This window comes from Labrus bergylta, chromosome 21, assembly GCF_963930695.1.
Source record: "Labrus bergylta chromosome 21, fLabBer1.1, whole genome shotgun sequence".
Taxonomy (NCBI): Eukaryota; Metazoa; Chordata; class Actinopteri; order Labriformes; family Labridae; genus Labrus; species Labrus bergylta.
Window position 1 is genome coordinate 8,427,175 of NC_089215.1, and position 24,235 is coordinate 8,451,409.

General features: G+C 37.8%; 5 protein-coding genes across 9 annotated transcripts in view; 4 read left to right on the top strand and 1 right to left on the bottom strand.

Moving 5' to 3' along the window:
* Nucleotides 1–1,469, bottom strand: part of pald1a (phosphatase domain containing paladin 1a) — a 55,923-nt gene extending 54,454 nt beyond the window's left edge. For both annotated transcript variants that reach the window (XM_065949579.1, XM_065949577.1), the window contains exon 1: nt 1,277–1,469. Coding sequence is in view for 1 of the 2 variants with exons in the window: in XM_065949577.1 (XP_065805649.1) it covers nt 1,277–1,279 (3 nt within the window). In the remaining variant the exon portion in view is untranslated. The remainder of the gene's footprint in view (nt 1–1,276) is intronic.
* A 1,082-nt stretch (nt 1,470–2,551) lies between these two features.
* ndr2 (nodal-related 2) lies at nt 2,552–6,610 on the top strand. Its single transcript, XM_020650007.2, has 3 exons — nt 2,552–2,964; nt 4,615–5,390; nt 6,041–6,610. Exons 1-3 carry the CDS (start codon nt 2,697–2,699, stop codon nt 6,191–6,193), a joined length of 1,197 nt encoding a protein of 398 aa, XP_020505663.1. The 5' UTR covers nt 2,552–2,696; the 3' UTR covers nt 6,194–6,610.
* Nucleotides 6,611–7,268: 658 nt separating this feature from the next.
* lrrc20 (leucine rich repeat containing 20) lies at nt 7,269–10,051 on the top strand. Of its 3 annotated transcripts, none has more exons than XM_065949582.1 (5): nt 7,269–7,320; nt 8,667–8,755; nt 9,005–9,154; nt 9,300–9,467; nt 9,552–10,051. In XM_065949582.1, the coding sequence occupies exons 2-5, from the start codon at nt 8,686–8,688 to the stop codon at nt 9,686–9,688; spliced, it is 525 nt and encodes a 174-aa protein (XP_065805654.1). In that variant the 5' UTR covers nt 7,269–7,320; nt 8,667–8,685; the 3' UTR covers nt 9,689–10,051. The 3 variants fall into 3 exon arrangements, with proteins under 3 accessions (XP_065805654.1, XP_065805653.1, XP_065805652.1); XM_065949581.1 differs by lacking the exon at nt 7,269–7,320 and adding an exon at nt 7,686–7,785; XM_065949580.1 differs by lacking the exon at nt 7,269–7,320 and adding an exon at nt 7,715–7,987.
* Nucleotides 10,052–12,247: 2,196 nt separating this feature from the next.
* On the top strand, nt 12,248–17,155 carry ppa1a (inorganic pyrophosphatase 1a). Its single transcript, XM_020650003.3, has 11 exons — nt 12,248–12,651; nt 12,857–12,921; nt 13,920–13,973; nt 14,233–14,352; nt 14,435–14,521; nt 14,608–14,734; nt 15,334–15,461; nt 15,691–15,776; nt 16,345–16,414; nt 16,748–16,787; nt 16,881–17,155. Exons 1-11 carry the CDS (start codon nt 12,591–12,593, stop codon nt 16,904–16,906), a joined length of 864 nt encoding a protein of 287 aa, XP_020505659.3. The 5' UTR covers nt 12,248–12,590; the 3' UTR covers nt 16,907–17,155.
* Nucleotides 17,156–17,593: 438 nt separating this feature from the next.
* Nucleotides 17,594–23,104, top strand: sar1aa (secretion associated, Ras related GTPase 1Aa). 2 transcript variants are annotated; one of them, XM_020649988.2, is made up of 7 exons: nt 17,594–17,675; nt 19,452–19,524; nt 19,723–19,842; nt 20,135–20,200; nt 20,830–20,933; nt 21,036–21,167; nt 21,271–23,104. In XM_020649988.2, exons 2-7 carry the CDS (start codon nt 19,467–19,469, stop codon nt 21,385–21,387), a joined length of 597 nt encoding a protein of 198 aa, XP_020505644.1. In that variant the 5' UTR covers nt 17,594–17,675; nt 19,452–19,466; the 3' UTR covers nt 21,388–23,104. The 2 variants fall into 2 exon arrangements, with proteins under 2 accessions (XP_020505644.1, XP_020505645.1); XM_020649989.3 differs by having other exon boundaries at nt 17,616–17,675; nt 19,456–19,524.
* The last annotated feature ends 1,131 nt before the right edge of the window (nt 23,105–24,235 follow it).

The window sequence follows — 24,235 nt, forward strand, 5'->3', positions numbered from 1 at the left end:
TCAATCAGTTATGATCCATGGTGTCCATTCATGGAGGAGTTTCACGCTCTCACTCTTGATTAATTGTGACGTTCCAGTTTGATCTGCCGGTTTCTGTCTTCCCCCAGGATGTGAGGTAAAGTGATATGAAGAGAGGAGACTGATCCCAGCTGCACACGGCTGAATCAAACAAAAGGGCCGGGGCTGCAGTACATCAAAGGGGATCATGTGCTTTGTCTTACTGTCCTCTATAGACTTCTTCTACTTTATGTAACAAAATGTCAGGAATCCTGGTTTTATAAAAAAATAGATAAAAGAATCAGTTTGCGCATATGGCTTTGATTCACAATACTCCCTGATTTCTAAAAAGAAAAAAACTACTTTATAGTCATATAACTGAGGACCAAAAAGGTATCTGCATGTCGGCTGTAACATTGCGAGACTGGAGCTGTTTTTTAAAACAGTGTGTAAAAAGAATATTTGAAGCTTTTCACAACTTTTCGTCAACATATTTTAATGTTCTCTCACACACAAAAAAAGGAGCAATAGATGCCAAAATATTTTCTGTCTCATATAGGCATATAGTTCAGTTATTTATAGTACATGTTTTATAATATATTTGATATCTTTATTATGGGTTTCATACTTTAAATTCAAGTTTATTAACTGTTGCAAAGTTTTTTTTTACTATTTCTCAGTGGAGTTTTGGTAAACCTTCTTGGTTATATGTAAAGTTTGTTAGTGCATGTGAATTTGCTAATTGAAGTTTTCAATGTCTCTTTTGAAGTTTTACCTTCACTCTAATATTTATTAGGGGTACATCCGTTATTTGCGCATGTGTGCAAATGTTGTGTTCACGCACACTTTTCATAACAGTAAAAAGAGAAACCCGCTGAGTCTTATTAAAGACAACACATCGATAACTTCACGTTTTTCTGCAAGTGTCTTTGTTTCTATGGAGCTTTTCCTGTGTCACCTAGCATGCTATCGTTTATTTCTGCCTGAAGCTTTTTTGGCCCAAACCACTGGCTCGATTCAGTGCAGGCATGGAGAGTGGGGGGGGGGGCCAAGCACATGTATGCCCCCCCCCATCACCAACCACACAAACACTTCACATCCATGAACATATCCTCTCCTGGTCAAAGAGTTCTGCTGTAAAAACGTCAAAAATGCAAATCAACAATGGCGTATTTCAAGCCGTACAGAGTCTTAGCATCCGAACAGGTGTGAACGTGAAACTTTTAGGCACCCCTGGCTCGTGCAACAAGACCCTTAAAAACTTTAAAGCTAAACTCACCATTTCAGCACACGGTAGGTGGGAAGGCTTCCGGCCCAGTAACAGTCATGTTTTCAGCGGTAGGTTTTTCCAGTTCGGATGATGTCGCCGAGGTGCACCGCCTTCTGTTTACACCGCGAGAAAAAAAGCATCCATTGATTTTTTTTTTTTTTTCTTCGTTCCTTTCTCAGGACATTTACGGGGAAAGATTTTCGCTATGTGGAGCAAGGCGGACAGCGCATGCGCAGCTTACGGTCATCCTCGGATGCTCTCGGATGGTCTCACAGAAAGAAAAAAAAAAAAAAGTCCAAATCTTTACTCAATTTTGAGTCACTAATTTTTTTGTTGTTGAAAAAAAAAACAGTCAATAAACTTGAATTTAAAGTATGAAACCCATAATAAAGATATCAAATATATTATAAAACATGTACTATAAATAACTGTAATATATGCCTACATGAAACAGAAAATATTTTGGCATTGCTCCTTTTTTGTGTGTAAGAACATTAGACAAAAGTTGTGAAAAGCTTCAAATATATATATATATATATATATATTTAAATTTAGAGTATCATACCCTTGAAAAATACAAATAAATACCAATGTCCATTTCAAATGTGTAAGGGACATTTAGAATTTCCCCCATCATATAAAGCATAAAAAGGTGATTAAAAACTCAGTATTGATCTATGTTTAGGCTACTGCCATACCTTTCTATAAACTGTGTATAATGTTAGCCTACATGTGAACATTGTGAAGTTAAACAGCGATATAATGCTTTAATTCTAACATTGCTTATAATGATATTTAGGTCTGACTTATATTGAGCAGTGACTTCTTGTATTTAACGAGATGTTCATCCTTTATCTTGGTAGGCCCTACTACACATTAGTTTAAAGTTAGTCTATATAAAATAGCCTGATGTAGCCTAAAGAAAGAGAATAATTGCGCATGATGTCATAACGTAGGCTTCTACGTTTTATTTTACAACAGCCTACTGATATGATAACGATGGTTACAAATTGTTTTCGAAACCTGTCCCAACAATGTGTTTTGTGTTAATGTTTTTTTTTGTGGTATTTCATACATACATTCGTCGTCAATTCCTTCCAATTCAGACTACATTCAGACTGCCTTAAACACTTTGGGAAAGCCTAACAATTAGTGTTAGTTAAATAAGTGGAACAATGTATCCAAGGATGGGGCATGGGGCTGCAGAACATGGTGCAAACAAAGGGAGTTTTCTCCTTGTAAACAAGCACCCAGGCGCCTCATTACCAAGGGAATGGTTGATGAGCTGTCAGGTAACAAGTCTTGAGGACGCATGTCAATTTCCTTTAATGTTCTCAGCTACTTGTTAAACATGAAAGGGGGTGGGTGAAGGTATATAAGACACCCCTAATCTCCCAGTAGAGGAATTTGTCATTAACCGGTCCGAAACATGCGCTCATTGGGACCTCTGGCTCTCGCGCTGAACGCATCTCTGCTCGTGCTGGTGGCTCATGGGGTCCAAAAAACCAAAGATGGAGTTTCAAACATGAGGTCGCTGGAGCGGTTTTCTCTCATGGATCGAGCAACCGGGCACCACCTGCCCACCTACATGATGCATCTGTACAGGAACTTCAAGTCCAACTTTTCCAGGCCTTTGGATACTATGGAGCAAGTCGCCTCAAAGCAAGCAGACACAGTGAAGAGTGTAATGGCTAGAAGTAAGAATTTGTTTATTTCTTCTTCAAAAAGTGAGGCATTAAGTGAGACATAGTCTACATGAGCGAGGGTGGTGGGGTGGGGGGAATATGGTGGATTAAAGTAGAGAACACGAGAAGAAATAGTCATTTTTATGGAGGTGTTGTTAAATCAGATTATTTAAAAAGCATCTTGAAATGTTAGTTGTTTTTTTTTGTTGTTGTTGGTGGTGAGTGTGAGGTGTTGTCCTGTCAAAGCTGCGTGCCAGACGACCTCAGAGGGTCTGAATCCACATCCCAGTCGAGTATCTGAATAACCATGCTGGGATCAGCGTGTGAAAAGGCCGCTTTTCTGTCTAATTCTCAAAGCAAACCTCCTCTCGCTTAAATAGGTGATGTTGATTAGATACCTCGCCAGACATCCCCCTATACAAATCTCTTGTTAAGGCAAATCAACAACTTCCCTTAGTTCTTTTTCACACTTGGCTTGATTAGATTAGAGCTCGGGATTTAATGGCACAAGCAGCCAACGAGAGGACAGCCCTCCCTGCTGTTGAATTTAATTCCACATCGCTGCTAGGTGTCAGAGTTATTACCTATTTGTTTGACTGAGGATATGCAGAAGCCAGGAGGACAAGCAGGCATGTGTTAAATGATTGGTTTCGACCGTGCTGTTTGGTTTGAGTGGATTAATAGCGAGCACGGTTTGCACTTTTGATCAACGGTCTAAGCTAAATGGGCCAATGCACTAGACAATACAGAATTGAAATGTTTAACATGCTTTAATCCTTCAGATTAATTTGAGCCACACCTGTTCTTTAAATCACAATGGAGCTCTTTGCAGATGTGGGTGCAGCACAGGCTTACCTACTGTAGAACAATGGATTGTTTTAAAGAAGCCCAAAATGCATTAATACAAGCATTGATCATGAAGTCAGAGGAGTTATCAAAGGAAGTTATAATTCTCTGCAATGGTTTTTTTTGCATCACAAAAGAGAGGTTGGATAGAAAATGGCATCAATTTCCATCATAATTATCCTCAAAATAGCACTCACTCGGGATACAACCATCCTTATATGGTTTTAAACCTGAAAGAAAAACAGTTCTAAACAAATGTTAAACATTTGCTGATATGTGTTGACAAAAACTGAGAAAAAAATACCACCAAGTGTTGGTGGGCTCAAAATGAATTTTTCATCGCAGCATAGACGCCCCCTCCAAATGACAACTACTACTGTCCTAATTCATTTCATAGATTACCACTTTTTACTCGATAAAGACAAAACAAAATGTACAGCCATATTGCTCAATCTCAGCACCATGGGTGGGCCTTTTTCTGAAGTTACACAATCGCTTTAAAAAAGAACATTGCTATTCTACATGTCTCTTTTTTTACAACCAAATACTGTCCCGATTAATTCCTAAATCACTGAAGGAAATAGCATGTGGAAAACACATTTCAAATTCTAGCTGTAACTGAGTTCATTGTGACAATACAACATGATTCTGTGTTTCCTTTGCAGAACAGGTGGATTTGTCTTTCCCTGGAATGATACATTTTAATTTATTTTCTCTTATCAGAGAGACACCGTGCTATGACTCTGATATTAATCATGTTTGTTGGCCTTAATAATAATTTTCCTATAATGTGTTCTCCACTTTTCTCTACACTAGGTTTGACGTATAGACACAAGCGTTGGGCTGCAACATTTGACCTCCATGCTCTGCTGGCTGACAAACAGATCCAGGCAGCAGAGCTGAGAATCAGACTTCCTCAGGCACAGAGTCCTGCGAACATCAGCGTGGAGGTTTATCACCAGACGTGCCATCAGCACAAGAGCTGCCAGGAGCAGCAGCTGGTGGGGCTGCTCACCGAGTCTTCACTGGTCACTTCATCGCAGAGCTGGAAGGTGTTCAACATGACGAGACCTCTGTTGAGCTGGCTCAGGCAAAAATCAACAGCCAGGATACGACACAAGAGAGTGTCCAGAAGAAGGAAGGCGGTGGAGACGAAGAGGGGCCTGTGGCTTCATGATCCTTCTGTCTATGTGGCGAGCTCGAGAAGAGAGCAGGAAGTGAGCGACCGGGCCTTGCTGGTCATCTTCTCACACACAGGCTCTGATGAAAACTCGAAGGTCAAAGCGAGCTTACTCCACACAGCTGAACAATCCAAGTTCTTGTCCCCTGCTGAAATCAAAAAGGCCCGCAGGCAAAAAAGGCGCAGGAGCAAGCGGGGTCAGAGAGAACAAACAGGGAGAAGTCTGCAGGCGTCCAAAAGAGAGGGTGAAAAACCCCTCTGTCGCAGAGTGGACTTGCATGTAGACTTTAATCAAATTGGTTGGGGGTCCTGGATCATCTTTCCTAAAAGATACAACGCTTACCGCTGTGAAGGGTCGTGCCCTGGTCCCCTTGGAGAAGAGCTCAATCCAACAAATCATGCTTACATGCAAGTGAGTATCTATCTATCCATCCATCCGTCTATGTATCTATCCATCTACCTACCTTCTTACCTACCTATCCATCTATGTATCTATTTATCGATCTATCATCCATGTATGTATCATCCTCCGTAACACTGAGGTAATGAGGTTTGGTGAGGAGGTGAGCTGAAAAGACATCCAGGGATGTGTTTAGATCAAATGTAGCTAAATCTTTGTGTGAAAGCAAATTGTGCATTGAACACCCAGTCATGTATTATTTACTGCCCAAGTGTACTGCATTATCTAAGATTTACTACAGATATACTTTGCTACAGATAGGGTGTCACCTCTGATACACACACACTAGAAAAACCGCTGTTGCACATGGTTTCATCCCAATTTGATGAAATATGTTGTTGATGAACCTGTTTGGGTTATTGCTTGTGACTTTAAGGAATTATGTTAAGATTATACTTTGTAGAAAAAACTATTAATCCAGCAACAACGAGCAGTCAATACATAACAGAAGTATCCATACGTTGAAGCCCTTTATCTATCTGTCTTAGAATCTGCTTTTTCTGTCTTGGTATCTTTATTAACAATAAGTGGATGTTTTGAGACTGGAATAATCTTTAAATGTCTTCTGTTTTTCTTTTCTTTTTTCTTTTTTTTTAAACCAGAGTTTACTGAAACATTACCACCCTGATAGAGTGGCTTCGCCTTGCTGCGCCCCCACCAAAATGAGCCCATTAAGTATGCTGTACTACGAGAGCGGAGAGATGCTACTTCGACATCACGAGGACATGATTGTGGATGAGTGTGGCTGCCAGTGACAGCTTCTACAGCCTGCAGACGCAACCAGCTCTGAAGAAACAAAAGGAAACACTTAGCTTGATTTGAAAAACAAAATAAAGAAAAATGCTCTTTGATATTTCTCACTGTGCACTGTAAGATTGGAATGGATCTGTGTGCAGAGATGGAATTACCAGCTGTGATGTGGGCTCTGATTTGTGAAGAAATTAGTATTTTTAAAATGTGCTGAAATTCAAACTCAACAACAGCATGTCACCTATGTGTGCAGTTGTGTACAACTTTATCCCGCCCTATCAATTTGATTAATGTAAATGATGTGACAATATTGTTGTATATTCCAGCACTGTTTTTTATTGTACACTGCCATTTGTTTGACTGTAAATTAATGTATATTTATTGTATATATTAAAAACATGTATTTATGTACATTTGGATATGGATTTGGGCTTTTTTTTTAATCAAGGGTTGCTTTGAGAAGTATTTATCAAAGACTGGAAAGTGTTAAAAGCTTGCATTGATTTTCTTCTGGGAGATTCTAGTCGGCCTTTTTGTGGTCTAATAATTCCTGATGCAAGCTCAGGTGAAGCTGCTTGTCTTAAGGTTTAAAAACTTGATTTATTTTCTAAAATTCAGTATGTTTTGGTAAGAAAAAATAGCTATGTCATGTATTCCTAAAAGTAAGGAATTGCAGTATAATTAAATCCATCCAATCGCTCAGCTTCCTCAGAGCTGACTGGTTTAGTGCATGCAGTCCTAACACAATATAACACACATTTTTTACAGACATTTCCACAAATAAACATCACGTCATACCTTGACTTGAAACTGCTGTGTGTCATATAAAAGAAAACACACCAAAACACATACACATTGGACATTTCCAGTCTTAGAGTGTTTCAGTCGTCCACATTGAGCCATAGTCAAACTCACACCCCACAACAAAAAACACAGCATTGTATGGGCCAGCACAGGGATATCCAGCAAATACTATAAACTGGCAGTTAGTTGTAACAATGGTAAACTATTCTTGTGAAGCCAGAGAACTCATTGTCCTTTGAATAATACACTGACGAACCAGGAATTTGCTACAGCCATAACCATGGCAGTGTTCAAACTGGAAATAGGCTAGTTGAAACAGGACTCAGAGGTAAGACAACATTTAACTTCCTAATGCAACTAACTGTAAGGCAATTTTTTTTTTCTGAAGGTAAATATCTAAAAACAAAAAATAGTCAGAGATCTAATGTAAAGACATTGGCATGTCAAATTGCATTTCATTTAATCCCTTATGTCTTTAACAACGACCTGGTTTAAGTGCCACATAGGCTATATTTCCTTTAAAGCTGGATTTGGATATTAAACTTAATGTGTGAAAAAATACTAATTGTAAAGTAATACATTATACAATTAACTTAATCATTATAACTTACTGCGTTGTCAAAGTTGAGCTTCATTTTCTGCAACTTGAAAGCGCAGCACTGACTCTGATGAAGTTGCATAAATATTTTCGAGCCGGTGTTATGACGAATAGTGCTACCCATCGAAATGTGCGACCATAACGCCGGCTTTTTTGCTAGTAGCCTTACATATGCCTCACATGTACAACGCAAGTGTAAGCTAACGTTGCTGCATTTGGTGTTAGTGATGTTTTTGTTTGTTTGTTTGTTTTTAAACTTTCCAATGAGTGGAGCAACACTCAGTTGAATTGCCTCTCCGGGTCTAAAAATACACTCTCACCAAATTTGTCGGTTAGCTGCCGGAGCTAACTCTGGCAGCTGTCTTGCTCTGTTAACACTGCTTAGCTGCTAGTTTGGGTAAGTGGCTTCTTGGCTTGGTTTAAACCGAACAGAAACGAAATAATGGCTGTGAGTAGTCAACAAGTTGTCTTTGTATTAGGATAGCAGTGTTGGCCTGTGGCTGTTGTGTTATAACATACTGTCATATCACACTTCTGTAAACCAGAACTGAAATAAATTGGCACCCATAACAACGTGTTTTGGAGACAGACATCCTTCTATTACTCCAGTTCTACACTTTACTGAACTGACTGGGATAGAAACCTTTTTATTCTTCAGAATATTACATAGTACTCCCTTTATTATTATCCTTGAAGTTATCTGAAAGCATTGCAATAAAGAACAGGCTACAGGCCTACAGGGGGCACTTCCTAATCATTTCAAGTTGTTAGTGTTTTTTGTAAGTAGTCTATGTATCATATTGTGAACCTGAAAAAGTTGATTAAAAGCTTCTATTTGGGCGTTTTTGCATTGTTGTCTTCAATAATTGAATTGTGTGTCGGTGCAGCTTCCTGGAAATTACAGGAAATAGGTCAGCAGACTTATGTGATAAATGGACACAAATTGGTGCTTCTGTTGTGTAGCTGAATGTGTTAAATGGAGCTGACAGTGGATACATGTGTGTAATTATGTCGTGTCATGTCTGTGATACATCTTTTATGTGTATAAAATGTGTTTTGTCCCCCCCCACCTCCAGGAACAGCCCCAACAGAAACATGGCTGAGGCAGTAGCAAATGTGGCCAGAAGGATCAATGCAACAGTTGAGGAGGGGAAAGATAGTTTGGGTAAGACTCTTCTCATCACATATTTCTCTATATATCTTATTCTCATGAATGAAACACCCTGATTCACTATCCTGATAAATGTTATTTTGGATTTCACCAGCAGGTGGTGACAGAGGTTTAATTTATTTTTGCTCAAATTACTAACCACAAGTCTGGAAAAAAAAAAAAACATTGGTCAGTTATACTTTTTAACATTTAACTGTTTATTTTATTCTTAATAATGCCATCATTATGTTATTCTCTCTGCAGACCTTTCCAGGTGCAAGCTCATTTCTTTCCCTGACGGTGTGTTCAAGGTGCTGAGGAGTGTCACAGGAAACATCCGTGTTATCACGTTGGCCGACAATGAGATGAAGTCCGTTTCCAGCAAGGTCTTTTCAACCTTCACTGAGCTGAGAGGTGGGGGATAATAACAGACTGCAGATATTTGATTAAAGTAGTGAATTCTTCAGACAAGATTGTGTTTGCCAGCTGAAATTATTCCCTGATTACAGAACAGTCAAGCAATCCCCCCAATTTACTAATATCTTCAACTGTCTTGCAGAACTGGACCTGCAGGGCAACGTCCTCACCAAACTGCCTGACAGCGTGGGAGAAATGGAGCACTTGACCAGCATCAATCTGGCTAATAACAGCTTCTCCATCTTCCCTGATAAACTCACAGAAATAGCCACACTGGAGAGGATTAACCTGGAGGGAAATAGCATCTCTGGTAAGAATAATATAGTATCACAAAGCATTTTCGGCTGTTAAATGACATGGTCTGAGTGTATTTTTTATTCTTATTCTCCTACAGAGATACCAGTGGATAAGTTGTTTAACATGCCAGCATTGAAGTGGCTCAACATGAAGTCGAATCCTTTGGACTCAAACACTCAGTCTGCTCTACAATCATCCAACAGTGTTGACATCTTGATGACAAGAGAGTCCTAAAATATGTCTCTACATATCTACAGGCTGGATGCTGCGTGCCTTTAACTACTTCATTTGAATGCTTAAGTGTGCCTGAAAGATTGAAAGACGATAAAAACACAATACTTTAAGATGATGAGCTGAAGATATCAAAGCTAGTTTACAAGAGAAAGGGAAACAGAGGTGTGTAAAGATGGCGTCCTCTTCGATTCAGATACAAAATTTTGGAGTTGTTGTTTGAGGTGAAATCAATCTCATCTTTCTACATCTCTTTCTTGACATGATTTTATCTGAGTTCAGACAAAAGCCAGAAAGAATGACTTATTTATTACTTTTGATAGTGTTAAACGGTTTTTACAATTAAAATGTATGGACTTGAAACAATGCAGTCTGACGTTCATATTTTTTGACTGGTGAGAGATTCATCGCTGAAACTATAGTGCGCTTGAGTCAATATTTTGAGCAGAAACATAAGTGGCTTATATGAGAGTGAATGTTTTAAATAGGACTTCAACTTTTAATTTCTTTCCAGTTTCGATCAAACTATATCGCTGAAACTATAGTGCGCTTGAGTCAATATTTTGAGCAGAAACATAAGTGGCTTATATGAGAGTGAATGTTTTAAATAGGACTTCAACTTTTAATTTCTTTCCAGTTTCGATCAGTAGAGAAATAATTATCTACAGTGAATGATTCACTTTGTACAAAAAAGTGTCAGAAAATCATCACTTCAATCTTTCAAGTGCTTTCCTGAAAATGTTCAGTTTGAAAGACATTCCTGAACCACTAATAGATATGCCAGATATACCAGATATGTTCATCGTCAAGATAAAAAGGTGGCACCAGGGACTGTTTGGAAATATGGAAAATGATTAAATGTGTTTCCAGAGGTTTGTCAAGGGAACCCCCAATATAAAAATGACAGCTAAAATAAAGTCATAGAGGTCCACCTCATCTATCTGAACCTAAAGAGAAGCTTTTAAATGAAATATTTTTTGATAAAAAAAAATCTCAACAGTTGGGTCAACGGTAGCCTCGTGAGCGCACCCCATAAATGGAGGCTGTGGTCCTTCAAGCGGGCGGCCCAGGTTCGAATCTGTCATGTGGCACCTTTCCGGCATGTCATTCTCCACTCTCTCTCTCTCCCTGATTTCTGACTCTATCGACAGTCCTATCTCTAAATAAAGGCATAAATAAGCCATCAGAACACTTTATACTCACAACAGTGAACCAAATCCAGATATAAGCAACATTTTCTGAAACTGTCTGGTGCCCAGTAGCACACCAGAAGCTCTGAAGACATTTGTTTGGACTGAAAGCCACCTAAATACATATCAAGCCCTTAATCTCTCCTTAAATGAATAACTCTGCTTATAAGTCTCCACAGTCACAGGCTTTAAGTGTTTTGCTCGAGCTTTTCAGGAATTCTTTAAATAGCAAATCTGCTGCGTCTGGATCTGCTATAAGCTGATGTTTTGGCTCGCTATTAAGAGCTTTTGTGGAAGAAGAGTAAGGCAGCACTGTGAGAGATTGAGGGAGATTTAGTAATTAAAGTTGTTTTTCACATGCCCTTTCTGGGTGAAGTCCTATAATATTCAGATCTTAAAAACCTACAAATGAGCAAAAGAGGAACAGGTTGTGTTCAAGAGTAATATTTAAGCTTAAAGTGTCACGTGACTCCTCTGCTGCCCTGCTTTTGACCTTGTGGGCATAATAATAACCTCTCTGACTCACAGTTCTTTGATCTGTACCAACAGTACCAAAGAAAGTGCTTGACGTTTTCCTTTCACTCGTAGTTTACAGATCTAAATGTTTGGTTCTCTCTTTGTGGCAACTTTTTAACTGTATTCAGCAGTTAATTTTAGATGAAATGTGATTTAGCTACAAAAAAAACTGCACTTTCTTCAACTAGCCAGCTTCCTGGTAATCATTCTGACATGATGTAATAAACACTTCATTAACAGGCAGTATTCATTGGAGGCGTAAATGAGTGCTATAATAAACATGTATTTCACACGTCAAATGTAATGGCACCATGTTAGATGTGTAGTGGCTCCCACAAGCCTTTGCCAGATCGCTTTGTGTTTATGATGACCTCTCAAGTCACTTATTTAAGCCCTGCTTGTGTGTCCTGATAATGCATATATATATATATATATATATATATATATATATATATATATATATATATATATAATAAAAGCTAACCGATAGGCCACATAAGGTACCCGGATTAACTGTTATTCAACATTTGAATCAAGTAAAGGCCAGTCATTACCAGTATTAACCATGCTTCCAAGGTAGAGGCTATTAAAGACAAAAAGAGATTAGGTAACATCATTTTACACTTTTCTAAAAATGGCAAATAAGTATGTTATCCAGTAGTTACAGTGATACTTCAGGGAAAAGAACAAGCATGCTAGCTAATCCTGCCTTGTTAATTGGTTTACTGCTAACACCAGTCAGCTCCATCTGTTTCTGCCTGAAAAGAGCTCTCAAGAGCCACTCGGGGTTACATGATGGAAATGGAAACAAATCACTCAACATGCAAAGAGGGTACACACTTTACAACCATGCCATGAGGAAACCGGTGGCAGCCACAGAGAAAGTTGTAATAAGTAAGGATAAGTGGTTGAATCCTATTCTGAGCACACTGTGCTTCTCTCAGAGGTATGTTAACTGAGCTTGCCACAAATAAAACAACCACAGAGCTGCATATTGAAGCTAACGTTGCTGCATCATCTGTCCATACTGCAGTCCTGTGGTCACCTGCAGGCAGGTGTCAGGTCTCTAACCATGGCTTAATGTAAGTAGGGCGCATGCCTGGTGCCTCAGCCTCAGTGATTGTCTGTCAGTCTGGAGCTTCTTAGTTCCCTGAATTAGTGCTCAGACCGCAGAGGGAGTCCTTTCAGAAACAACAGACATGAGCTTTACCATCGAAGAGAGAGGCAGGCCAAACACTCAGGACTACAGGGTGTTTTTCAGTAAGACCACTTCTTATATTTTCTGTTAGTGGGGACTTACAGTATTCCTTCCTGGGTTATGCATGGGTGCTTGATTAGCTTGTAGCTTTAGCAATAACTACTAGCTGTATTGACAACTGACAAGTAATTGTTGAGCTCTCACTTTTTAGTTCACTGGAGTGTTAAAGATATGTAGTTGTTTAAAAACAGATTTTTCTTTCATTAGAAAACTCAGCAGGTGAATACATCTCTCCATTCCATGACATACCTGTCTACGCAAATGAAGCTGAGGTGAGCATCACGTGTAACTTCTGAAGATCTGTATTCATACCTTTAGAGAAGTACAAAAAGCTTGTTGAGTGATTCGTGCTGTGTTCATGCTCTCTACTATTTATCGCAGGCAATTGCTCTGCAACCACCATTTTGTAGTTTTAAAGCATAGTAATTTACTCCAGGTAATCAAAGAGAGTCACTTTAGGCGATTATGGAAGAATCTGCACGGCTTTTTATGCCTCTGCCCTGCAATTGTGGCAATTCCTGCTTCAGGAGACATTCAGCAAAAAGCCATTTTCAATTTGTCTTCAGTGGTAGAGAGCTGATTTTTCTCAGCACCACCTTGGGGGCAAAGTGTGTGTGTCCTTAACTGACTTTAGTACCTGTACGTTCAGTCCAGGCAAAGATGGCACCATTAAATTACTGCCCTGGGCCTCTAGGGTGAAATACAATACACATCATAGGCTTAAGAGTGTCCATTAAGTGCCTTCTATAGATCAGTGGTTCTCAACTCCCCAATGACAAACTGTGACAAAAGTCTCTGATATTTTTCAACCAATCAGATTTTATTTAATGAAAAATATTATAGTTTGGACCTCAGACCTCAGACCTCAAGCACTGCTGCATTGTTTTGTACACGTGTTTTTCCAGGGACACATATGTGACCCACTGCAAATGGCTCAGAAACCCACTTTTGGGTCCAAAACCACCAGTTGAGAACCACTGCTATAGATTAAATGTGGGATATAGTTATCTCTGCAGAAAGTTTAATGCTTCTCAAGCAATAAGTTATTTATCTAGGGCTCATTCACTTTTCCAGTTACACTATTCCATTGGTTAAACATTTTTTTTAATCACTGTCAGCACTATTGACATCAGCTATTCCTTTCAGCTTCATTCTTATTTTGTGTTGCGAAGCTTTGGTCTATGTTTCAATGCATAATCACGGCTAAGTCGTCTTAGGATAAGTTTGACATTCTTGGTGTGACAATGCTGTATTTCGGTTGATCTTGCAGAATATTTTCCACGCCGTTATCGAGGTCCCAAGATGGACAAATGCAAAAATGGAGGTATGTACCCCTAAAAAAAAATGTAAATCAGAAAATGTGCTAATTAAACGTTTTTAATGATAGGATTCTACCTGTTGTAAATGTGCTGATAAATGTGACAGAATCTGCTCTCCAATACTGATATTTTGTATAACACTTTTTTCTTTTAATAGCAATATGTTGTATTATTTTAAATGATTATGACTTCAAATCATACAGTGACCACATGGTCATTGCTTGCTTCTGTTTTAAGTCTAATGGTGGTCTTTTTGTTTATCAGATTGCCACCAAAGATCCTCTTAACCCACTGAAACAAGACCTGAAGAAGGGGAATCTCAGATTTGTAGCTAATGTTTTTCCTCACAAAGGCTACATCTGGAACTATGGCGCTATTCCACAGGCAAGTCTCCACTCTGATCAGACTCAAAATACAAAAAACTGTTTCTCTGCTCCATCAAACCTGTGATTTTTCCCTCTCACAGACGTGGGAAGACCCCAACCATAAGGACAGTGACACGGGCTGCTGTGGAGACAATGATCCTATCGATATATGTGACATAGGAAATAAGGTTCTGGAACAACTTTGACTACAGGCTTTGGGGAGACCGAGTCATTTTCAATGTTTTTTTTTTTTAAACAAGTCTTTAATTCTCAGGTGTGTTCTCGAGGAGAAATAATCAAAGTGAAGGTGTTGGGAACTCTGTCTTTGATCGATGAGGGGGAAACAGACTGGAAGGTCATTGTGATCAACACAGAGGACCCTGAAGCCGCCGACTTTAATGGTATGGCTAAACGTGTAAAAGTACGGAGTCAAAGGAGTTCCAAAAAAGAGAATGCATCTTCACGAAGAACAGTAAAAATACATTTGGGTATTGAGTGGTAAAAACAACACAAATTAAAAACATGAGAAATACACATTTGGAAACGTAAATACAAATATCAAAGTATATGAATTTATTTTTATTTTTTTTCATGCAAAGATTTAAATGTCTATTTCAAGTATATGATTTCATAATCTTCATAATCCATACAAATGAGTCTATTCTTCTTTCTTCTTCTTTGTATATTTTTTTGGGGCATGTGTTTCTTTTGTTTTGTTTGTTTCTTAATCTTTTTATTTTTTATTTAGAGTAATGTAAAATTAAGGGTTTCAAACATTTCCCTTTTTTTAAACTCTTTAACCTAGTTTTTCTGCTATTGATTTAATAAAACACTACTCCTTTTTTTATTTTCAAATGTTTTTTCTCATTCCTTTTTAGATTTCTTTTTTTCATTATTGAGACGCCATACAATACAAGCTTCTAGCACTAAAAGTATGCCTTCATTTACAATGGTTTGTTTTCAGACTTTAACAGTTCTGCTTTTCATTGATTCATCGCAGACATTGACGATGTGAGACGACTCAAGCCCGGGTACCTGGAGGCAACTTTTGATTGGTTCAAAAGATACAAAGTTCCAGATGGGAAACCTGAAAACCAGTTTGCTTTCAACGGAGAGTTTAAGGACAGGGTACACTTTTAAAACTTTCTTTATCGTGTTTTTGTGCTTTAGAACGTGTTTTAAACTTTACATGATGAAACAGTTGTGTCGAATAAAGAAGTAAATCACAAATGGAAGATTACAATCAACAATTTTTAAAAGATGGCACAAGATATAGCCTGAATATTGATGTTTTCTTTTGAGCATATCTATTTGATGAAGTAAGTATGTCTTTTCTGACTGTAATCTGTTTTTGCAGGATTTTGCTATTCAAACAATCAAGAGCACCCATGAGTTTTGGAAGGCACTAATATCCAAGAAGACCAACGCTGGCGAGCTAAATTGGTGTGTTTGATTCATGTTCAGAATTTAACTTAACATCATACAGTGAGCTCCATATTGTTCATATGTCTATGTATATCATTGTTTCAGGTTGGTTATGAAGTAGACTAAACTTAACACTGATGTCTTTTTATGATCTTCAAAAGTAAACAAGACCATCAGCATTAAGAAAGACAAATTCTATATTGTTGTTATTAAAACCTGAAACCACTGCTGGACGAGTGTCAAACTAGGTGATTAACTGAATGCTGATGAAACAGCCCTTTAAAAAAAAAAAAAAAAAAAATTACACAGCAAAGTTGTAAAGTGAGTGATACCTTTGACTGTTAAAAAAAAAGGAGGATGAGCATGTTGGTTAAATAACACTGCTTTGAAAGAGAAAACAAGCTTTAAGTTCCTCACAGGAGCTTTAACATTATTTTCAAGCATCGATTGATGGAACACAGACGCGAGCGTTTGAAATAGACTGATCTTTCTGCATTAAAAAGTTGAATTTTAGTAATGTGAGCAATGCCTTTGAGGTCCTTTGGTATTAAAACTGATTTCATTTTCTGTCTGTATCTTAAATCAGCATGAACACCAGTGTCTCAGACAGTCCGTTCCACTGCTCTACAGGGGATGCAGAGGCTGTGGTTAAGTCTGTAAGTCTGCTTTAATTTTTTATTCATTTTACCAGCTTGAAATGTAATATTGATATGGTGTGTTACCAATTCACAACAGTGTGCTCTATGGACTGATAACACAAAAAAGTCCTCCAGCAAGAGGAGAGCACGATTAAATTGTAAAAATCCAGAGAAATGCTGAAGACTGAATCTGTCAATTTACACCAGTTTTTCCACAAACCGGATACTAGCATTTATAATATAGCAAACAGCCTTGCAACATCTGTACTTTATGAATTATATCACAGAAATGTACATGTAATCCTCATGATCAGCAGAAAATAACACCATCTGATGTTTTTTTTTTTACAGGCATCTGAATTTGGAGCTGAAGATCCCATTCCAACTTCAGGTGGGCATTTGTACATTCTTTTTTTTTAATCTCAGCTTTCATATTTTGATACTTTTTGAAAATAAAATGTAATTCGTTGTTGTTGTTTTTCAGTTGACAAATGGTTCTACTATGAGTAGTAAGAAGAAAATCCTTCATTCCTTCCTTGATCTGATGAAATCAACACATCACTCCATGATCTGAATGAACTGAGTCTATGTCGCTTTATGTCTCATTTAGTCGCTTTTTTTGTTCACGTTTTTCGTCTGTTATGTCCGTTGTTGTCAAAAATTGCTTGTTTTTTGTGTGTTACTTCAATGTTTCATTCATTTTAGGGTCCGTACTTTGATTTCAGACTTACATTACAATAAAAACACCAAATTATCACATGATTTTGTGAATTGCATTTTCTTTTTCTGACATGAATTTAATCCGAAACGATAAAATGTGATGTTAAAAAAGTATGTGTTTAACTTCAGAGCTAATTTGATAGGAATTTAATTTTTTTCTGTTAAACCAAATACTTTTTTAAGTAGGTTTATAACTTCGGGACAGTGGTTAAGTTTTTCATCAGTCGGGTATTTCTATTTCTACTTGAGTAAAAGTTTTGAACACTTCCACCTCCACACATTCCCTGAGAAGTACTACGAATTCACCAGTTCACATTTCTCCTACGACGCTGGAGCACCAGACTAGTAAATAAGAGGGGCGACACAAGTTTATCCACTGGAGGAATAATCTCCCCGCCGTCCAGATGAGGGCGCTACCGCAGCAGTACACGGATGCTGAACGCTAAATCTCACGTCACGAAGAAGAAGAAGCAGCAGCAGAAGCGGAACTGAGATTGACTGTTTCCAAGGAGACCACCAACACCACCGAGCTGCTAGGCTACCGGGGCGTGCAGAGAGGGTAAGTCAATTAACGTCAAAGGTAGAGAACAAATTCAGATTGAAGAAGGACAATATAACACATTGTGTCATTGGCAGTAGTTGAAAAATAACTGTGCGAGAGTTCCGTGTGGCTTTAAACGATAACACATGTCAGACTGTAGAAAGTACCAGAGCTTTAATGTTAGCTAATGTGCTTCAGAGAAGGTATCTCGATAAACACCGTGGATTTACTAAACCATGCTACAGCATACTAAAGTAGAGGCTTCACAGTTTTCTTGTCGCCTGTAAACATCATGCGTCCAGCTGTTGTAATGTAGCTGCAAAGCAAAACAAAAACAAACAAAAAGTGATGATCATAGCTGCCAGGAGCGATGATGACTTCTACCTTAAATTAGATAATCTCACCACAGGTCCATCGTTTAACAGAACCTGTTGCGTCCAAATGGTCGAATGCTTTATGCACAGTCGAAAACATGTGCAACCCCCTCAGGTGTTTGCATGCACTACCTTTGCTTTTATCCAAGCTTTGCAAACAATAGCCACACTTTTGCTCGCAGGTGGTAAAGACGCCATATACTCGTTTGGCAGCTATGACGCTGTTATAGGAGATAAACACGGGAAGAAATAGATTTAGTTAAAGGTGGCTCAGTTCCATTAAGAAGGAAAAAAATATATATATAAATAATAATAGTAATATTAGTATTGCGAATTGTGTATATAGAGAGCTTATAAGGAACACAGGAATTTAGTTTAATAGATAATAATTATTGAGCTGTGGAAAAGGGGTAGGATTAAATAAGTTTTATACTACTCCTTTTCAGGCATATCAATTGAATATATGTTCTTTTTCTTTTTCTTTTTTTTTGTGAAATAATTTGAACATTGTTTTTTTTTTGTTTATTGTATTTTCGTGCTTTTCATTTTCTTTTGTATTTTTGATATGTTTGATTTTTTTTTGATATGTCTGAAATAAATTGAATCAGTTCAATGAAGTTTCACAGAGTAAGGACGAACACTGTAGTAGCACCTCAGTGGATTCCATCTGTCTTAATGTTGTTAGTTGTCCTTTCTGCTACGATTAGCCAAGAGGTGTGCTGGAAAGCCGGACTATTAATCTGCAAAATACTACTTCCTAGTATCTAAAATAATACTGTGGCATGTTTTTCTGACTTATTTTTTTTTTAGCTTAGTTCATGAATAACTCTGGTATTCTATTCCCCATTCTTACATGTAATTAGTTGCAAATATATCTTTTTTGGGGGGTATTTTAAAGCTTACCTGACATCATATAAATAAGGTCAGGTTGAGATTTAAAAAAAAAAGATAAATAACTAAACACACATGATTCATTTAATTTAATAGAAGCCACTGCCTTCAAAGCACAGAGCCAAAGATGTATGGTAATTACTTGAGAATTACGAGGGGAAACAATTAGACTGCACAAAAGATTTACCATACAATCTAATGTGTTATAATTAGAGCTGGGTGTACTGATTATATGTGAGGTATATACTGAAACATCAGCTCCAATGAAATGGAGACTTCTCCTGTCAGACAAGACCTACATTCAATTCTTTTTCAGCCAAAAAAAACTGTTAGTTTGGTTTCACACTCAGCCAATCACATCAAGTGTTAAACTATGTCATGAGAAGTGTAATTAGTCGAGTACAACATCAGCGGCTACAGCCCGTATAGTCTGCATTGTGACGTAAATATTAAACCAAATTAATGCTCCCTTTGTTTTCACATATAGTTTCAAATGAAGTTTGCTAATCTCTCCTCTTTCTTGTTTTAGTCAGAAACCAACAAGATGTCGTTTTTATTTGACTGGATCTACAAAGGGTTTAGTAGTGTCTTACAGTTCTTAGGTAAGTTCTGGCTTCTGCTTTGCGCTGAGTAAAAAGTGTTGGAGAATATTTAAGTTTTGTAAGAATAGAAGTAACAGCACCACCAGTATTTATAGAAGGAAAATGTTAATATTTTGGTCACGTTCGCCCTCTGGGCATTAAGCCTTTGATTTAAAAATGTAGGTTATTGTTCTTTCATTTGTGAAATCTTTCTTCCAGGTCTTTACAAAAAGAGTGGGAAGTTGGTTTTCCTGGGCCTGGACAATGCCGGCAAAACAACTCTTCTACACATGTTGAAAGATGACCGACTGGGCCAACACGTGCCGACGCTGCATCCAAGTAAGGAAGCATTGCAATAGTGCTGTGATTGTTGTTAAAGAATACCAACAACACTAAATGTTTGATTCTAGTTTGCGAAAGTTATTTCATCTAGTTGCCCGTTACACATCTTTTGTAGCAGATGACTGTACTGCAAATGTGTCATGTTAAAGAATTGCCTGATATCTTTGCATGTGTTAACATTGTGATAGTGATATATCGGTACTTCCTTCAACATTTCCAGCCTCGCAAGTTCCTCTGTGCAGACCAAAAAGCACCTGAATTAAAAACAATTTTTAATCTTTCCCTGAAGCATCTGAAGAGCTGACAATCGGTGGGATGACTTTCACTACATTTGATCTGGGAGGACATGTACAAGGTGACTTCTTTTTCATTTTAGCCAATAGTAATGGACTTTTCAATTGTAGAGTCATCATCACCTTTTCTTTGTTGCCTTCAGCACAAGTCATCTCTATAGTGATCAGTAAACGTGCTGAAGAAAAGCAGGACCAATCTCAGTTCTCGTTGCTGCCACATGGTGTCTCTGCAGCCATCGCAGTGTCGATGTGTGATTTCAGATCAGCTGTAATGGAACTAGTGAGCCTAGATCGTTGAGCACATTGAATGGAAATATAAAGGATGTGCCAATGCTGCAGGAAATGAGCAGGAAGAGAGAAGGCATAGGAATGGGGATGAGTTCTTATGCTGTAACTGTGACTGGATTTTACATATCATGGAAAATAAAAATGTATTTCCTTGTAAACACAAATATAAATCCTGAAATAAGAAAAAGCTCCAACACGTGTTCTATCTAGGCTGATTAAACTTGGCCTGATGTCCGTCAGGATGGGTATTTAGTCGAATGTACTCATTGAAACGTCCCGTATACAAACATACCACTACTCTAGTATCTCTTAACTATTGTACACAGGAACATTTAAGGACACAGCTTCCTGTCATATTGCTGTTAGTTAGCTAATTCACAATCTGTTTTTCCTTTGCGGACAGCTCGAAGAGTCTGGAAGAACTACCTCCCGGCTATAAACGGAGTCGTCTTTCTTGTAGACTGTGCAGATCACGACAGGCTCACAGAATCCAAGACTGAACTCGATGTAAGTTTAAACACCACGGATACAAGCTGTTTCCACCACGGACCACTATCTGTACTTTGTTAACAGTAGATTGATGTTGATGACTGTGCTTTTTTTCCCCAGGCTCTTCTTGGAGATGAGACTATAGTTAATGTCCCAGTGTTGGTGTTGGGTAATAAAATTGACCGCCCTGAGGCCATCAGTGAAGGAGGACTAAGAGGCGCTTTTGCTCTTGATGGTCAAGTTACAGGAAAGGTATAACACAGAGCCGGTCTTTTAATCAGAGAGTAAGAATCACTGTGTGTCTGTGTGGTGCCTGATGTGTTGAGCCTTAATTTATCTGTGTTGTTATCGACAGGGAAATGTCTCCCTGAAGGAGCTGAATGCCCGACCGCTGGAGATTTTCATGTGCAGCGTGTTGAAAAAGCAAGGCTACGGGGAAGGTTTCAGATGGTTATCACAGTACATCGACTGACACCGGATTGAAGTGTAACCAGAGGGGATTTTTCTTGACACGTTTTCACAAAGCATGACAAAGACTTTGAGCCTTTGATAGTGTCACTCAGCCCAAAATTCAAACAGCATAATGAAGAGCATATTTTCTTTTGAATACTTCAAGCAGTTATTCGGGATTTAAAGGTTTCTATGCAAACTTTTAAAAAGTGGTTCATGGTGAACTGTCTGTCCTTTCTGTGTTATTAATGTGAAATCTGTATGAAATGTAAATGAGAAGTCATACATTATGCAACCATGTAGATATGTACATATCCGTGTTGCTTTATTTATTATGGAACAGACTGACAGCCCTTTATTGGATTCATTAGGAACTGAGCTATCTAAAGAATCAAGTTAGTCGTTATTTCGTTGGGTATTTTAAAGCTTATCTGACATCATATAAATAAGATCAGGTTGAGATTTAAAAAAAAGATAAATAACTAAACACACATGATTAATTTAATTTAATAGAAGCCATTGCCTTCAAAGCACAGAGCCAAAGATGTATGGTAATTACTTAAGAATTGCTAGGGGAAACAATTAGACTGCACAAAAGATTTCTTTCACACTGAGTCAAAACAAATCATTCGGAAATTAATCAAAAAAATGAGAAAAGACAGAACATCGCACAAATACAGGCAAAACGGATGGAATTAACTGAGCCAAATGAAGCCACTCACTGATGCGTTTTGATAATCTGCACCTCAGTGTCAGTGTCATGATGGAGTTTGTTCAGTGCTGTTACATGTTGCGTTGAAGGCAGCTAATATGAGGTGTGTTAGTTTGACTAAAATAATTCTTCATTTCGAGTTTTGATAACTCAGAGATGAAACCTTAAACAGGCTGTTCTTGTTTTATTATAATATGAAGGAAGTATGCATTACCCTTAAAACAGCAGATAGTGGAATGGCCAACGGTAATGTAGAAGAGACAATCTAACTCCACTCTTTGAGTAATAACGACCTTATTTACGAGCCTGTTCATGAACACCAACTCTTAATTATTATTTTTTATTTAGTTCCTTATTCTATTCTGAGCAATATGAAGAAATGGATTCAGCTTGTAAACACTGCAGCAGGGTTGAGTGCTGCAGGTAGAAGGTGTACTTTTTGATTATCTGTGAAGATATGAGAGTGCACTTTTAAACTTTATTTGTTAAAATTTGAAATTGTGTTTTAATCTTATGGATTCCAACATATTTTTGTCCTTTGCGCCCTTTTATGTGAACATGCATATTTTTATGGCCTGTATCCTTATTTTGCTAAACTAGAAATGTTTATGGGGAACAGACACTTTTATCTGTTTTGTGCATCACTTGTTTACGGACAACATTTCTGTTTTTGAAAAATGCAGGTATAATTGTAACTAAGATTAGAAGATATGAAACTGATTTATACTAAGAGTGTTGGAGAGTATGCATGCAAACAAACTGCTTTTCCTTTTAGAAGTGTTCTGTGCCAGTAGCACAACTCCTGTAAATGATGTATAACACAGTTGTAAATGTTTGTACAGTAGCTGTCCTTTAGCTGTAATAATAATAATGTATGTGAGTTATTTATAACTGAATATAAATTGAAATTATTTATATGTAGCACTGGCCTGTGCAAATGTTTTAAACATGAAAACAGCATCCACATATTATGATAAAGCTATTTGATGAGTGTTTAAGTGTTGTAATAAAATCAACCTCTTTTGGATTCAACTGGCCATGTGTCATTTTTGTGTGCAGGGTTTTCAAGTAATCAACACTGTCTATCTTCATTGGTAAAAAGAAACTGCATTAATGACCTTTGCTCATTGTTCGGGGCTTGTCACATCCAATCATTTGCTCAGAATCTGATTTTGGACCTGAAAGAAAAAGAAAGTGTGAATAAAACCTGAGGGGGGTGTATCTTAAAATAAACAAGCTGACACAATAGGTCATAAACTTTGACCAATACTGCGGCTTGTCTCTATTGTGCTTGGAGGACAGTTGTCCTCTTGTGTCACACTTTGCTGTGGTGTCCCCCAAGGCTCTATCCTGGGTCACCTCTCTTAATTCCAGACGGTATAAGAATAAGTAACCAAAATGTTGAAGCTCACTACAATGTTGTTTATGAATAAAGAAAATGGAATTTAAAAAAAGCAGGATATTGCTTAATAGTTCAAGCTCATTACTTTTTCATTGGTATGAACAGATAAGGGGGAAAAAACATTTTAACAGGTGAAACAAGGTTTGGTTCTACAATCTCTTTCCACATTTTTTGTTCACTTGCCAAAACAATTGTTTATCTTCAAGCTTAAATATTGATGTGCATTGTTATTTCAACAAACTGCACTATGTGTATCACTCTGCTTCTAGGCTTATTTAGACTCTTGAAGAGAAGTTACTGCATAACTCTTAGCTGCCCTTCACTGTCTGCCTGTCACCGCAAATATTTCAACATCTACCGGATAGACTGACAATTGTTTGGAGGACTCCCATGGAATTTTTATGGATTCCAAAATTTATGAACTCCCTGACATAAATTGTTATAACAAGGTCAATTTAAGCACAAGTGTGTTTCCTAGCATGCAGACAGTAGGAGTCAGCTCAAACGCCTGGTTTATGGAAGTCTATCTCACAGAAGGCTGTATGGCTTTGGACTCTTGGTCTTGTTAAAATGTAAATAACACCTTTTGTCTAATGGATGGTGTACCAGGATGTTTGGGGACAACTTTTGCATTAACAAAACTGTTTAGAGTTCCTGGAATTCAATTGAAAGAAACCGTTTAGTTTCCTACACTACATTTCAAAGGGATTTATTTTTTTTGCAGCACTACTGGTTTTTATTAAAATTTTGAATTTG

Excerpts from the sequence above, each read along its gene's own strand:
- ndr2 (XM_020650007.2), top strand. The coding sequence starts at position 2,697 with ATGCGCTCATTGGGACCTCTGGCTCTCGCGCTGAACGCATCTCTGCTC. Across the intron at positions 2,965-4,614 it reads GAAGAGTGTAATGGCTAGAA|GTTTGACGTATAGACACAAG; the intron begins GTAAGAATTTGT and ends TCTCTACACTAG. Across the intron at positions 5,391-6,040 it reads CAAATCATGCTTACATGCAA|AGTTTACTGAAACATTACCA; the intron begins GTGAGTATCTAT and ends TTTTTAAACCAG.
- lrrc20 (XM_065949582.1), top strand. The coding sequence starts at position 8,686 with ATGGCTGAGGCAGTAGCAAATGTGGCCAGAAGGATCAATGCAACAGTT. Across the intron at positions 8,756-9,004 it reads GGAGGGGAAAGATAGTTTGG|ACCTTTCCAGGTGCAAGCTC; the intron begins GTAAGACTCTTC and ends TTCTCTCTGCAG. Across the intron at positions 9,468-9,551 it reads GGAGGGAAATAGCATCTCTG|AGATACCAGTGGATAAGTTG; the intron begins GTAAGAATAATA and ends ATTCTCCTACAG.
- ppa1a (XM_020650003.3), top strand. The coding sequence starts at position 12,591 with ATGAGCTTTACCATCGAAGAGAGAGGCAGGCCAAACACTCAGGACTAC. Across the intron at positions 12,652-12,856 it reads GGACTACAGGGTGTTTTTCA|AAAACTCAGCAGGTGAATAC; the intron begins GTAAGACCACTT and ends TTCTTTCATTAG. Across the intron at positions 12,922-13,919 it reads TCTACGCAAATGAAGCTGAG|AATATTTTCCACGCCGTTAT; the intron begins GTGAGCATCACG and ends TTGATCTTGCAG.
- sar1aa (XM_020649988.2), top strand. The coding sequence starts at position 19,467 with ATGTCGTTTTTATTTGACTGGATCTACAAAGGGTTTAGTAGTGTCTTA. Across the intron at positions 19,843-20,134 it reads CGTGCCGACGCTGCATCCAA|CATCTGAAGAGCTGACAATC; the intron begins GTAAGGAAGCAT and ends CTTTCCCTGAAG. Across the intron at positions 21,168-21,270 it reads ATGGTCAAGTTACAGGAAAG|GGAAATGTCTCCCTGAAGGA; the intron begins GTATAACACAGA and ends TGTTATCGACAG.